Here is a 16,206-nt window from a genome sequence, read left to right on the forward strand (position 1 = left end):
TTTGCCCCTCAGGCACACATTCTCCTCTATTTTCCCATTTGAACTTTCACTCCATTTCCTTAGGTGTGTTAGCTTTAAAACAGCCTTTCAGGAACTACTCTAGCAACAGCTGAAGTTCAAAACTTCCAAGCAAAATGTATGTTAAATTTGGCACATGGCTCCACACTTAACTAATGTAAAATCTGGCACATAGCATCACTGCACTCCCCTTGGTTCTCAAACTCTGCTGAACAAATATGACTGTCACAAACATGCTCTACTGTTTTGCTGATCACGTCTAGTACTTTCAATGCCAAAGAATCAATGACTCTTTATTGTTCCTATTTCCCGTTTGAACTATACTCTCCAAGGTGTTTAAAATCTCTTCTCTTGCCAGTCTCAGAAGGCACTACATTGAAAAACATCTAAAGAATATCAATAATATTGTAGGCTACTAAAACTGAATGGTAACTAAGGAACAGAACCTGAGGTTAACTAGAGTCAATCAATGAGAAGGATGGTAAAATAAATTAATAAAATGAATGAAGAATTAGATGAATGAAGACAGAGTTAAGAGAAACAGCAAATTCACACTCTTGCTAATATTATATAACCTCTCCTTCAGTCTTAAAAATACTATTATACAAAAGACAATTCTCGAATGTTATTTTTTATTCTCTAAATTCATACACAAAAGAATATTCCTATTTCCTCAACTGTTTAAAGGCAATGGCTAAAATGCAGTTGACCCCTGAACAACATGGGGGTGAGGGGTAACCACACTCCACTCAGTTGAAAATCTGCAAATAACTTAACAGTCAGCCATCCATATATGTAGTTCCTCTGTATCTATAGTTCCTCTATATCTATGTTTCTATATCTATATATTCAACCAACCACAGACTGTGCAGCAGTACAGTATTTATTATCAAAAAAATCCTGTGCTAGGAGTTCCCTGGTAGTCTATAGGTTAGGATTTGGTAGCCACTGCCGTGGCCCAGGTTTAATTTCTAGTCAGGAAACTGAGATCCCACAAGCTCTGCAGTGCAGCCAAAAAAAGAAAGAAAAAAATAAACCTGTGTATAAATGGACCTGTGCAGTCAGACCTGTGTTGTTCAAGGGTCGACTGTAAACAAAATGGCTTAATGGCTTGTTTTTAATTAAAGGGAAAAAAAGAAGCCTTTGAGGAATCAAGACAGTAACATGTTATTAATGGTTCTTTTCCAGCTGCTTCCCTGGCATTATATTTTTAACTATACTATCCATAATTGTTTTATATACAAGATGACGTGATTTTTTTTTTATTGCACAACATCATTAGAAAAACTTAATAGGCCAAGTCACAAAATATTTACTGAGTTCTTACTAAATGTGAAGTATTATATAAAAGGAACTACAGGACACAGAAAGGTAACATCCTTGGAACATAATCATATCCAAGTTATGGAAACTACATCTACAAAATTTTTGAACATTCAAAAACAAATAAAAACCATCCCTTCAAAATGGTCAGAACTATGACATGACTTTCACTTTTCACTTTCATGCACTGGAGAAGGAAATGGCAACCCACTCCAATGTTCTTGCCTGGAGAATCCCAGGGACAGGGGAGCCTGGTGGGCTGCCGTCTATGGGGTCACACACAGTCGGACACGACTGAATGACTTAGCAATAGCAATGACATAAATGGAGAAGGAAATGGCAACCCACTCCAGTATTCTTGCCTGGAGAACCCTATGGACAGAGGAGCCTGGCAGGCTATAGTCCATGGGGTCGCAAGAGTTGGACGTGACTTAGCGACTAAACCACCACCACTACCATACACATGAAGTGGGCTTCCCTGGTGGCTCAGACCATAAAGAAACTGCCTTCAACGTAGATCAGGGTTCGATCCCTGGGTTGGAAAGATCCCCTGGAGAAGGTAATGACAACCCACTCCAGTATTCCTGCCTGGAGAATTTCATGGATAGAAGATCCTGGCGGGCTACAGTTCATGGGATAACAAAGACTGGGACATGACTGAGCAACTTTCACTTTTTTTTTCTCATGCACATGAAGTAGAAAATGGTATGACTAATTAGAAATCATTGACTTCTTTATCAGGAAAACATTAAAAAAAAAAAAAGAAAACAAAATCTAAATCAGCAACAGGTCTTTTATAACATATTAGCTATGAAGTCAGTTTTGTAGTCAGACAGATAGGGGTGTTCTGGCTCTGCTGCCTGTTATTTATTTGATCTTGATTAAGTTACTTCTTTTCAGTTTTTCATAAATAAAATGGAAATAAAAATAAAATCTATACCTAGGTTTTTTTTTAGTATAAACAAGGTATCAAATGTAAAGTGGTTATTTAGTACAGTGTCAGGCACAAAAAATATGCTCAGTAAATGTTAGCTTTTTTATTATCTTTAAGAAAATATTTTTATACTGATCACAATAGAAATATACTTACTTGTCCGACTGCCCTGCATTTGCTGTGCTTTCAGCTCTCATGCGAGTAAGTGCAGCAGCAGCTTCATCCAACGCACAACTAACAGATGACGTCAACCTCCGAAGCACTTCAGGATCTGCAAAGGCTTTACCATCAGCCGTAGATAATTTGCCTATTCCTATTATATTATTTTCACACCAATTTGGATATACCCAAAAGGAGAAACAAAGCAAAATTCAAGTTACTTAACTATTTATGTTAACTTCCAAATGATATAGTGGACAGATATATATTGCCTGGCTAGAATCTTGGGAAAGCACTGTTCTCCAACTGTCTAATAATCTTACTCCTTTTATGTAGTCCATACATGCTCAACTCTGTGACTCTCTGGTTCTAGAAATGGGTCGCTGGTATATGCTGGAACAACTGGGTATCCATAGAGGTTTGCTATACATTAGAAGAAGAACCTATGTTTAAAGGTTGCCAAATTGCCAAGTGCTATTTAGCCACTTTTATCACAAGGAGAAAAAGACTACCCAAAATAAGTTAATATAGAGGAGAGCAGAGAAATACAAAGGAGATATTACTGATAAAGTTTTATTTGATTCATTGATTCTAGCAGTGCCAGAAGCTAGCACCAACCCCATACTTTTGGTATATGGCCACTTTAGCTTAAGAACACTTAGTTGGGCTACTACCACTTGTGACCAAAAAATGGACTGAAAAGACACCACAGGCTACATAAAAGATAACCTACCTGTGAGTATCTATTTGCTTCAAATTACAACTACAACTTAATACACATACCCAAAATCATGTCTAAAAGCATCATGTCTAAAAAAGACATTTAGAATAGCAAATTTTTTTTTTAAGTTTCAAAAACAGAAATGGTTAGTTACCATGTGCATGAGACATAACTTGTTGCTATTCTAGATATTACTATAAAGCAAGCTGATCTCTCTTAGTTACTATTCTAACTCAGCAGTGCTTAATACAGGCCACCCATCAGTGAAGCCTTTCAAGAATTCAGATGTTGAGCTCTCCTATATCTAAAGATATAATTCAGGTAAAAGTGAGGCCTAGGGATCTACATATTTTAAAAACTCTTAAGGAGATGTTGATGTACAGCCAGGATTTAAGAATCTTTGCTCTAACTTGAAGATAAAATATCTAATGTTATAAGGGATATTAAGGAACCCCACTACATAACACATGGTTCATAAACAAAAAGCATTACTGTCATTTGGCAATTTGTTAGAAATGCAGAATCTCAGAACCCAAAATTACCAACTGATAACCTACAATTTTAAAGAAGACCCCTAAATGATTCAAATATAAGTTTTTAAAGAAACTATTTAACTAAGACACAGACCAAAAAGATCTCCCAAATGATGATAATAAACATATTTGAGCAGATTTCTTTTAATAGTGGAAAGACTCAAAAATATCATATAAGTTTGTGTTTGAAGTTTATAAAAAGTTTACATGCATTTGCTTTCCTTTCTGAAAAATTCAAGATATGAAATATAACATCTATGGAATAAATCTGGCAAGAAGTCTTTCTGATTTTAGATGTAACAAATGTAAGGAGCAATCAAATTATTGTCTGTTACAATCAAGATGTACAGAGAATAAAAGCAGTCTTGGTTTGATAAGACAGATACCTACTGTATAATTCCTATTACTAATACCAAAAGCCAGCTATAGTCTAAACCTGCTATAGTAGTATTTAGTCAATAAGACATCTGTGGTTAGTTAAATATCCTAACATTATTAAGATCAAGCTTACAGATGCATTCTCACAGGAGAGAATTAGCCCCAACATTTCAGCCAGCCCTCGCTGGCTATTTAACAACCGTTTGTCAATGACAGCAAAAAAACCGTTAAACAAGAGAATACATCTGGATCAGTAGAAAGTAATTTCTGTTTTAAAAAGAAATAACATTGAGAACAAAATATTCTATATTAAATTTTTATGGATTTCTTGTATCTTCATAAGATATCTATTTTATAAAAATAACTAGGAAGTAATCTAAGAAATATATAGCAACCTTTCAAATAAATAATGATTGAAAATTAATCTCACCATTCTGGATTACTGTGATCTTTTTTACTAGTCTTATTCAATTATTAGATATTAATCAGTTGAGATCAAATAAAACATACATGACCAGATTATTTTTTCCAAGTTATGACATTTAATCAACAGAACCATATAACTTCAGAGAAAAGGTGAATTAAAAGATTAGATTTCTTATTTCAAGATTATTTTAAGATAATTATTTCTGCCCTTTTTCTTCTTAGAACTTACTCAGAGGAAAACTAAAATATAACAGGAACTTCATCTTTGATAAAACTAGAAGAAGTTTATAAATCAAAGCTAATATTAATGAATACAAAGTAAAGACGAGATGTAACTGACTTGGCAAAACAAAGTAAGCAGAACCATAGATAATCAAGAGAAATAAGGTGATCGGCCCTGTAGCTATATACAGGTTCCAGGTACAAGGGTAAGGTTTGGGTTGGAAAACAGAGAGACTGGCTGAACTCCTATGAGGAGCATTTAGACATTTAAGACTCCATCCACAAACTGCACAGCAGATGACTGTTCCCTAAATAAACTAAACCAGAAAGACCCTGGGCTAGGACACATCAAGTATAGATGAAGAAAAGATAATACTAAACTGAAAATGAGGATCAGATGAGCATATGCATGATAAACAGTGAGATCCTTGGCCCCCTTTCTACTCTCAGCTCTCAAAACGCTGGCAGCCAGCATTTCTATTTCACTAGACAAAAATGTGTGTGTCACTCAGTCATGTTTGACTCTTGGACTGTAGCCCACCAGACTCCTCCATCCATGGGATTCTCCAGGCAAGAATACAAGAATGGGTTGCCATTCCCTTCTCCAGGGGATCTTCCCGACCCAGGGATCAAACTCAGGTCTCCTGCATTGCAGGCAGATTCTTTACCATCTAAGACACCAGGGAAGCCTAGACAAAAACAGGCAAGAAATGAAACAGCCACAGAGAAAAGACTTAAAGATATTGACATTTGGGGTTTCAAAGAAATAGAGTGGCTTCTGTACAATCATTGGTATACTAGGAATTCTAAAATGTTCCCAAGAATACCCAGCTCTGGTGTACACACTATATATAATCTTTGGGACTGTGAATTTGACAGATTTTTATCCTCATGATTAGCTTCACTGATAGCTCAGCTGGCAAAAAATTCACCTGTAATGCAGGAGACCCCAGTTTGGTTCCTGAATCGGGAAGATCCACTGGAGAAGGGATAGGCTACCCACTCCAGTATTCTTGGATTTCTTTGTGGCTCAGCTGGTAAAGAATCCACCTCCAATGTGGGAGACCTGGGTTCAATCCCTGATTGGGAAGATCCCCTGGAGAAGGGAAAGGCTACCCACTCCGGTATTCTGGCCTGGAGAATTTCATGAACTGTATAGTCCATGGGGTTGCAAAGAGTCAACATGACTGAGCGACTTTCACTTTCACTTTTCCCATGGAATAGCTGACCTGAAGATAACAAGGTTATCTGGGTGGGCCTGACCCTATCAAACATGACCCCAGGAAGAGCAAAGAAATTTCTATAGCTGGAAATTGGAAATTGGAAATTGGAAAAAGAAGTCAGAGATTCAAGGCACAAGGATTCTACATGCTATGTTGATATGGAGATGAAGGAAATGTGGACAGTCTCAAACAGGTTTGCTATACAAGAGAGCAGTTCCAGTTGACAGTCTGTACAAATATCAAGATTTCAGTCCCACATTTCCAAGGAACTGAATTCCACTACCAACATAAACTTGGAAGTGAATTTTCTTCTATAGCCTACAGATGAGAACTCAGCTTAGCTGATATCTTGATTGTTAGCTACTGTAAAGAAAACGGGAAAAAATGGGAATAAACACAAAGATGAGAAAAACAAAGCAACTATTAGCATTCTATAAAAAGGAATTCTATCTCCAAAGATAGCTCCTTTCAGCTGAAATATACCTTCATGTAGCATCTTTAAACCTGGTTTTGCCTCTTCGGACAAGAGAAAACAAACAGCTCTCTTATATTCAATTCAAGTCTCTTCATCTTCAGGAGAATCATTCCCTGTTACTCTTATGACATATTTTTAAATAATTTCACAATTTTCATTTCCCTCACTTTACAAGGTTTTAAAAACAGTGTATGATGCAAAAAGTGGAAGGAATTATACACAGTCAATTCTTATTATTCATGGTAATTATACAGTGATGTTCTGTAAAATCACTGGGAACACTCAATTAATGAATACTCCTCCAAAAGGAAATACAGGGCTAGGTGCCTGAAAGACTCTGGCCTGAGCATCTGCATTAACCAGTCAATAATAAGCTTGTTTCATGTGTGTTTTTAATATATTATACTTGATTCTTTAACACTGAACTCACAGGCAACAGCACTATAACTTGAGCTGAAAAGGCTTACCTAATACACCTATTTTCTCCACAAGGCACATCACAACCTGCTCACATTTAGAACACTAGAGAGCACTTCGGCATTATACTTGGGAGCCATTTTAAACAGTGAAATTACCAACAAAAGGCACAAAAATGTGGAAAATGTAACCCAAAGTAGATTGTGGAAAGGACACTTGATTATGAGAGCTAACACAAGAAGGCACAGAGCATCATCTCAGCAGAAAACATGCACAAAGAATAAATCAAAAGTTTCACTGTTCTATGCATTTCTATAAAAGACAGAAAGTGCTGTGAGTATTAATATGGGGATATAAATACATTTTATATAGTGGATGAATGTGCAAAAATAGAATTCAAGATGAATATAAACTGACCGTATATGAAGTTTCTGTTTATAAGGTTTACAGTAACCTGTCAATTGTATTCTGGCAATGAAAACGTGCTTTCATGAAATGTTCCATGTAATTCTCCAGAAAGTAATCCTTAACTTTTATCAATAGCCTTATACTAAATATCTAAGATCATACATTTATAATAACTAGAATTTTTAAGAGTCATATGAACTTTGGAAAATTAGGTAGGCTTATTATATATGTAGAGTTTACAGACTTACCTGCAGCTTCTAGTAAAGCTTCCAGTCTAGCTTGTGTTTCTGGATCTACTGTCCTGAGGTCTGCACCATCAGCAGTACCTGACAAAAGTAACTTGGAAGCCGTTTCCAGCATTGGATTTTCCAAATCATCTTGATCCAAAATGAAAGACTCCACCTAGAAAACAAATACCAAAAATGGAAGGAAGGGAGAAATGAAAGGAGAAAAGGGAAGTGGGAAGAGAAACAAACAGAAGAAAAAGGAAGAAGAGAGAAAAATATTTTAACGTCAGTATCAATGATAAATACAAGGCAATCCTAAATAATTTCAATGGAATATATAAGCCCACAGTTCAAAGTAGAAAATTAAATTTGTAGAATATTTTAAGAAAGTATTATTCATATCATATGTAATCTATTTGTTTTCCTTACTGAAATCATAGGTGTTCGTCTATTTTCATGGGGGGAGGGTAGCGCATGAGGGAGGTTATGATGTTAATACTTAGTTAGACATGTTTGACTGCAGTAGAAGACTTAAATCAGCTATTCTCAAATCTTTTGTTCTCAGGACACCCTTATACACCTATAAAGTACTGTACTGCTCCCAAAGACTTCCCTTAGGGGTTATATTTACTAATATTTACCAAATTCAAAATCAAACTACAATATCAAAGTGTTAGTCGCTTCAGTCATGTCCAACTTTGTGACCCCATGGACTGTATAGCCTGCCAGGCTACTCTGTCCATGGGATTCTCCAGGCAAGAATACTGGAGTGGGTTGCCATTTCCTTCTCCAGCAATATCAAAAATCACATCATTAATATCACTACTGGTTTCATTACAAAAGTTTTTAAGTACTGCAAAGCTGTGAAGCTCAGGCAAATAAAACTTCCGAAATTCTAATTTGTGCCTGTAAGCTTAATTTTATCACTAATAACAAGTACTGACTGTTTTCCTTAAAGTGATAGGCTCACTTCGATCATTTTTGAGAACATCTGCCAAATGTCTTAAGTTTGATAGACACAGTGTGTCTGTCAGCGGTAGTGCTTTATGTGTACGTCCCATTTTATCACATAATAACATTAATAGGGTATGTAGTCACATATGGAGATTTCAAAAAATCAGTATTTACTGCTTTATCAAGATTATTCTTCAGGTGAAAGTGGCTTTTTAATTTTATAACTCTGAGTATATGGTAATGATAAATACAATGATACTAGTATAATTTGAGGCCATGGCCTTAAGAGGCCAGCAATTTTACCTACTATTGCTTTTGTATCATCAGTGCAAATAAATCAACCCAGTAAAAAGGCAAGTAACATATTAGTATAGTGATGAAAACAATTTTGACCTTTTGAACACTCTAATTGATTTCTGAGAACTTGAGAGGGCTGCAGATCATACAATGAGAACCACTGATACAGTAACATATACCAGACTCAATGAAAAGAAATGTAAAGAATTAGAAATAGCAGCTCTTAAGACTTTTAAGGGAAAAGTTTTATTTTGACATCCCTTGTCATAGTGCAACTTAAGAATATGTAGAAAGATGTATTTTTTTTATTTTGCTGATAAAAAGGTGATAGTTATTATATAAAATATCACTAACATATTTGGGTAAAATTTATTTCACAAGTTTAAAGTACTTTTAACATTGTAATAACTAAAATGAAATAAATTCTTAACCAATATAACATCAGAAACTCTGTATCATTCCATCTTTGAAAGTCACCTGTTTAGCAATCAGACATAAATCCTATTTTTAATCTATACATATTTAATACTGAATGTTAAATTTGGGGGAGATAATGTTTCTTTCAAAATTTCCCTTAAGCCAATACAGTTTAATATGAAATAATATTTCATATTTCTAATATTTCAAATATAAATACACAGAGAATAGTCTGAAAATAATCTCTAAATCTTTGAAAACTTTCCAAAACTTTGCTGTATATTAACTTTAAAAATCTATAACAATTGCTATGATGGGTAGGAGATTAAAATAAACTTCTTAAATAAACTTTAAATTATTTATAAAGGAAGCAGTGAAAGCTTAAGTGTTATATATTAGAAAGTGGACTTTTCACCATGGTTTGGTCATAGAAATATGTGATTCAAAATTTAAGCATGGTAAAAACTATGTCTTTTTATCTTTAACCATGGTTCAGAATATGAGTCTTTCTAGAGAAAACATTGCATCCCAATGATATTTTCTGTTAAAGTATCTACAGGTTTTCAATACAATAGAAGACAAAAAAAAAAAAAGGAGTAAATAACCATGAAAAAAATGTACATAGGTAAAATGAACAGATGAAAAATTAAATATTTCAAATTAATGTTTTAGAAAACAAAATGTATCAAAAAGCAGTGAAAGCGTGTTAGTCACTCAGTTGTGTCTGACTCGGCGACGCCATGAACTGTAGCCTGCTAGGCTCCTCTGTCCATGGAATTCTCTAGGCAAGAATACTGAAGTGGGTAGCCATTCCCTCTTCCAGGGGATCTTTGTGACCCAGGGATCAAACCTGGGTCTCCTGCATTGCAGGCAGATTCTTTACCATCTGAGCCAAAGAGCAGTGCAGACTGCCAAACCAAAAGTACAGAGAAAAGGTACTAAAACTGTTCAAAGGAGACAATGCATGCAAAAAAAAAAAAAATATAAAGGGATTTTGACCAAAATAACTAATTGGTATAAGACAAAAGGAAAAGGAATACAGTACTGGTAGACAAACATAAACTTTCTACATGCTAGAATATAGGATTTACTATAGGAAAAGTCAGAAAGTTACAAAGTAGATCATAGAAGGTATTAAATCTCAATCAAAAGCAATTTCCTGATATAAGGTCCCCTTATGCCACACCTCATCTTAACTAAGTTTGGTGAAAATTTACTAAGAAAAATACACCTCAATCTTTTCATGAGGCATACTAAATGCAGAAATATGTTTTATTAAATCAATTCCATGACAGTTCTTTTTTTGGCTATGCAACTTCAAGGATCTTAATTCCCCGGCCTAGGAATTCAATCTGCGCACTCAGCAGTGAAAGCCAGGAGTACTAACCACTGGATCCCAAGAAAATTTCCATCCATAAAAGTTCTTACAGGGATTTCCCTGGTGGTCCAGTGGTTAAAAATCCCACCTTCCAACACAGGGGATTCAATCCCTCGTTGGGGAACTAAGATCCTACATACTTAAGAAGGGGGAGTACCTAAGCCCTAGCCACCAGAACTACCGGGTCCATATGCCGCAACTAGAGAAAAGCCCGTGTCCCAAAATGAAGAGCCCACATGCTGCAACTAAGACCCCACACAGCCAAATAGCTAAATCAATGTTTTTGAAAGCTCTTACACTGATTTTTAAATTTTAAAGCCCACTATTTTTTGTTGTTGTTGTTGTATAGTCTCTAAGTTATGTCTGACTCTTTTGTGACCCATGGACTTGTAGTCCTTCAGGCTTCTCTGTCCATGGGATTTTCCCAGGCAAGAATACTGGAGAGGGTTCCCATTTGAGACTCCAAGGGATCTTCCCAACCCAGGGATCCAGCCTTGACTCTTGCTTGGCAGGCGGATTCTTAACCACTGACCCACCTGGTAAACCCCTACTATTTTTACTATGTGAAGAACCTGATATTTTAAAAAACAGTAGATTCAAATGCCTATGAAACGCTCTATAAATTTTAAAAGGCATACGATAAAGAAAACAGGAGTGGATGTCTATTACATCCTGCCCTACCTCCCAATTTATGAAAAAGAAACTAATTTCAAGGATACCATCAGGATCTAAAGACCTAGGTACCATTACTGCTTCATTTGCTACCTATGAGAGCTAAGCAAGTTATCTCATCCATCTCTAAACACTTTTTCTGCATAATTTTGTTATAAATTTTGACTAAGATATATACATATATTTTGTCTATCTAAACTCCACAGAAATAGGGAATTTGTTTGCAGAGCTGGTATGGAGCCACTAGAATGATGCCTATCTCATTGTGAGGACTCAAATCATTCTTTAATAAATAAGAGATGATTTGAGGCTCCTTTCTTTTCAGATACTAAAAGGTTGTAGTGTATTTGGGGAAGGGAGAGGTAGTTATATAAAGGTATATTTTCTAGACACAGAAAAGTCAAGTATTAGGTAGCAGGTATGACAAAATGCTATATTCATTGATATATTAAATACACTTTTATTACCAATTTTGAGTAAGAGATACTGCTGTTTACTACTATCACATGTGTAAAATTAGGCCTTGTATCTAGGAACTTACTTCTTTAATGTGAGAATGAAACAATAACAATAATACAGAGCAGAAGTGCATAAGGTAAAAAGAGAGAGAAAGAGAAAAAAAGCGTCATAGGAGTTCTGAAGAGGAAGTAGAAGACAGCTCCTTCCTTTAACACCAATTCTCTTCCTACCTGAAAAGATTGTTGAACAACATTATAGAACATGTAGATATAAGGAGATGTAGTCACAAAAATACAAAAATAAGTAACTCTATTCAAATGTCAACTAAGTTATGGGCATACACCTCCTTAACATGTCCTTAGCTAAGGAAACTCAGATTAAAAACCAAAATACAATTAGGCTAGATTCAAACCTAACTCATTTTTATCATATTATTTCTATAGAAAAAATTCATTTTCAGTCACAGCTAAGTTCTGGAACATTAAAAATGGTTTGAATAATAAATTCACATAAATATTCTGAAACTCCTTAGATGAAATGTATAAATAACTTTCATGAAGAGGGGAGAGACAGAAGGAAATGAATGTCCTTATTAAATTCATTCTTCCCTAAAGAAAATAATCTGTCAAAGTTATCGATATTCAAAGCATGACAATTTAAATTATATCTAAACTACTTTGGATGTGTGGTTTTGTCTAGCTGGATATTTTATAAAATGGTGTATGTGCATCAAATTCTTATCTAATGCAAAGAACAAAATGCACAAGTCTTAGAAATCACCATCAAAATGCAATAGTCCCATCAAAATGCAATAGTCTTAGAAATCGCCAGGTTCAGTTTATTGCTACAGATGAGGAAACAGAAGCACAGGATCTGTATTTAAACAGCAAGTTTCTAAACATCTAACAAAAAGAGATCAGTTATACAATTAACAAGTTCCAATATTCTTTCTACCAGTAAAAGAGGCTGTTGTTTCACTTTGCTCTAGAAAAGCTAACTTTAAATTCCGTATTTAAGGGATAAAGCTGCCATCACCTGAACCCAATGTTCAATTAAAAGAAGTGAGACAACTAAACATTATATGTCCCTGATTTATGCAACATAAAATATACAGTACCTCCTATGAAGTACTGTTGCCTCCTTGAATTAACTTCTAGTTTATAAAAATTATTAAGGCAAGTATCTGGAACAAATTAAATTGGGGCTTCTCAATCTTGGCATCACTGACATTATGAGCCAGATAATTCTTTGTTGTTGGGAGCTGTCCTACACGCTTCAGGATGTTTAGCAGCATCCCTGGCCTCTACCCACTAGGTGCCAATAGCAATCCTATCACAGGTTGCAACACCAAAAGTATCTCCAGACAGTGCCAAATCTCCCCTTGGAGGAAATAACAAAAACCAAAAATTCTAGGGATGGGAAGTTGAGAACCACTGAGTTAAACAGAAGCAAACAAAAACAACTAATATATAGAATATGTTGTAAAAGAGAAAGACAGTAAAAGGGAAGAACTGTTCTAAATTACAGACATTCCAGAGACATACCAGCAAAATAATATAGACCTTATTTGAAATTTTCAAGGCAAATGAAGAAATCTGAATATGAGTTGGTATAGTATAGTATAAAGGAATCACTCTGGTTAGGTAAGAAACTGCTTTTATCTTTTAGAGATGCATGTTGGGAGTATACACAAATACTGTCAGGAATTTGCCATAAAGTATTTCAGGAAAACGAAAGTTGAGTAGCAAATTCTTGATAATGCTAAATCTCTGAAAAGGAGATTTACAGAGGTTTTATTTCACTAGTCTTTATACTTTCGTGTACATTAAATCCTTTTAGTTTTTAAAGTTTCAGGGTGATGTTTTACTACAGATGTTGCTTGTGTTTAAAAAAAATTACTTAAAAGTAATACTATCCAATTAACAAAGTATTTTTTTACTTTCATCTCAAAATAAACTGAACACAAATGCTTAACAATAAAAGCCAAAGTCTTTTTACCAATGGTCAGCGGTGAATGAATTTGTTAATGCTATTAATGGAAGTCCTAGTCCTTGAATACTCAAAACACAAAGTCACGTGAAAACATGGAAATAAAGGGTCATCTGGACCGATTGTGAACATTAGCATAACATTTCAAACTAACTCCTCTTCAGAACAAATATATTATCACTGCTATATTAGAGAAAAGCAGTCCATTTTATAGTGTAATAAACTAGTATTCACGCCAAAGAACACAGTGAAAGTGAAAGTGTTAGTCCCTCAGTGGTGCCTGACTCTTTGTGATCCCATGGACTGTATAGCCCACCAGGCAGCTCTGTCCATGAAATTCTCCAGGCAAGAATATTGGAGTGGGTTGCCATTCCCTTCTCCAGGCGAACTTCCCAACCCAGGAATCGATTCCAGGTCTCCAGCATTGTAGGCAGATTCTTTACCATCTGAGTCACCAGGGAACCCAAAGAATAAGAATATAGTATATTCTGATTAACTAGGTATCATATTTACAAATTCCATTCAATTTAACAAATATTCACTGCCAATTACATACTATGTGCAAAGTAGTAGGACAGCCAAGGGAGAATGGTAATACAAAATGATTTTTTAACAATCAATGCCTCCCACAAATATTATATAAAAAAGGCAACTCTAAAGGCAACTTTATGTACAAATAGCTAACTGTATCAAACAAGATTGGAAAGCAGTACTAAACAGGTGCTAATACAGAGACTGTAAAGACGAAGGAAAAAATATTTCCAAGTGAAAATAGTAAAAAAGAATAATGCTTAAAAAAGATGGAGCCTTTCAGTATTATGCGGAGAAGTCCACAGTTTATATGGTAGCTTCTGAAGGGTTTAAGCATTAAAACAGTGTTTTAGAAAGAGGCCATGTGAAAGATGGTTTTAAACATACAGGACAACAGACATAAAGAAACTAATTAGGAATTATCAATCATTTGATCAATATATCAAATGAAAGATTATGCAAAGTGGGGATAGGAAAAAGAGTCAGTCTTAAAGAGTAAACATAATTTAAAAAATGAGAATGCTATCAACTACAGAATTTGGATATCTTGAACTTTAACACTCCCATCCTCCTATGCCATCACTATCTCAATTTATTACTGTTTTTGCTGTTCTGAAAACTACCCTCCACTTATCATTGAATGTCAAGCTGGTAACCTGAATTTCAAGATAATAATAATATCAAAAGGTCACACATAAACAGGTGAATATAAAAAAAAAGACTAATTTGAAATTTTGTAACACTGATTGAGTAATTCTTAATAGTTTACACTATATCTTTGAAACAAGCCCAGAGAAACATAGTACGTGTTCTTCTTAGTTCTTTGAATATAGATTTATTATACATAAAATAAGAAATATATAGTCATCATAATTATTCTCTTCCATACATGATCCTGAAGCCTAATAAAAATTTCTTTGCTCTGTATTTTTTATGGTCTTAAATAGGGTAAAATCCAGCTAAAATAGTACAATTCTTAATAAAGACTAAACTATTCCAAAATTAGTATATTTGGGATACACTTTTCCAGTAGTAGTAGAGTCACTGAACACTGATTTACATATACATTAAAATAAAATAAGAAAATAAATAAGAGCCCACTTAAAAGTCCCTGGAAAAAGAATATCAACAAAGAGACTGACATTATGGTACTGGTATCTTAAGATTAAAATAAATAAAACTGAAGAAAATTTGACTAAAATAAATTTAGCTTTCAAAAGTCTATTCATTGATTTATGATTGATTAATATCTACATTCTTTCATTCATACTTATCTATCCTTCTAATAAATTTCAGTCAAGACCTGGGAATATGCTAAGAATCAGTGGTATAAAGAAACACAAAGCCCAATAGTACAACATGATTTCTTTTCTTATGCTTCAAAGTACTTATCTGCCTGCAATAGCTCACTATGAAATTACAACAGTTTAGTGTGAAAATTTGGAAACTATAAACTTTATAAAGTGGACAAATTATTAATGGTTAAAATAAGTAAAAATTCTATGGAATCCTCATATCTAGAGTTTGTAAGTAGATTTCTTGCTAACAGAATTAAAGATACATATTATTTCAAGGATTTCCTTAAATCCAATAACAACAGTACAAAATAATTTAGTTATAAATTTAGCCTACTTCTGGTATATATCATTATTCATCAATTATCATAAAAATAGCCTCAAAATAAAACAATTTCTTGTAAAATGGCATTAAAATGTACATGCAAATATACATACACATACAGATTAAACACACACACACATACAGATTACACACACACACACACACACACACACACACATTACACACACACCCCGCCTAGAGTCATAACCTGGTAAAATTTACTTCTCAAATACAAAACTAAATGCTAGAAGACAATCTGAAAAGAAGTGAAGCACAATTAACTTTTAAAAAATTCTAAACTGTAGAACAAAATAATTTTTAGACATGCAAGTACTTTTAAAATTTAAAAACCACAAACAGTTCTGAATTTAGAGAATTTATGCCTTCAACAACTAAAATGAATCCAAGAAAAGGACAGCCAAGAA

At 34.4% G+C, this 16,206-nt stretch overlaps 1 protein-coding gene across 6 annotated transcripts in view; it reads right to left on the reverse strand.

The window, feature by feature from the left end:
• Nucleotides 1-16,206, reverse strand: part of ANKRD17 (ankyrin repeat domain 17) — a 167,502-nt gene that overhangs the window by 83,157 nt on the left and 68,139 nt on the right. For all 6 annotated transcript variants that reach the window (XM_070372504.1, XM_070372503.1, XM_070372508.1 and 3 more), the window contains 2 exons: nt 7,486-7,639; nt 2,432-2,588 (listed from right to left, as the gene is read on the reverse strand). In XM_070372504.1, coding sequence (XP_070228605.1) covers nt 2,432-2,588; nt 7,486-7,639 — 311 coding nt within the window. The remainder of the gene's footprint in view (nt 1-2,431; nt 2,589-7,485; nt 7,640-16,206) is intronic.

The sequence above is a fragment of the Bos mutus genome, chromosome 6 (genome assembly GCF_027580195.1).
Source record: "Bos mutus isolate GX-2022 chromosome 6, NWIPB_WYAK_1.1, whole genome shotgun sequence".
Taxonomy (NCBI): Eukaryota; Metazoa; Chordata; class Mammalia; order Artiodactyla; family Bovidae; genus Bos; species Bos mutus.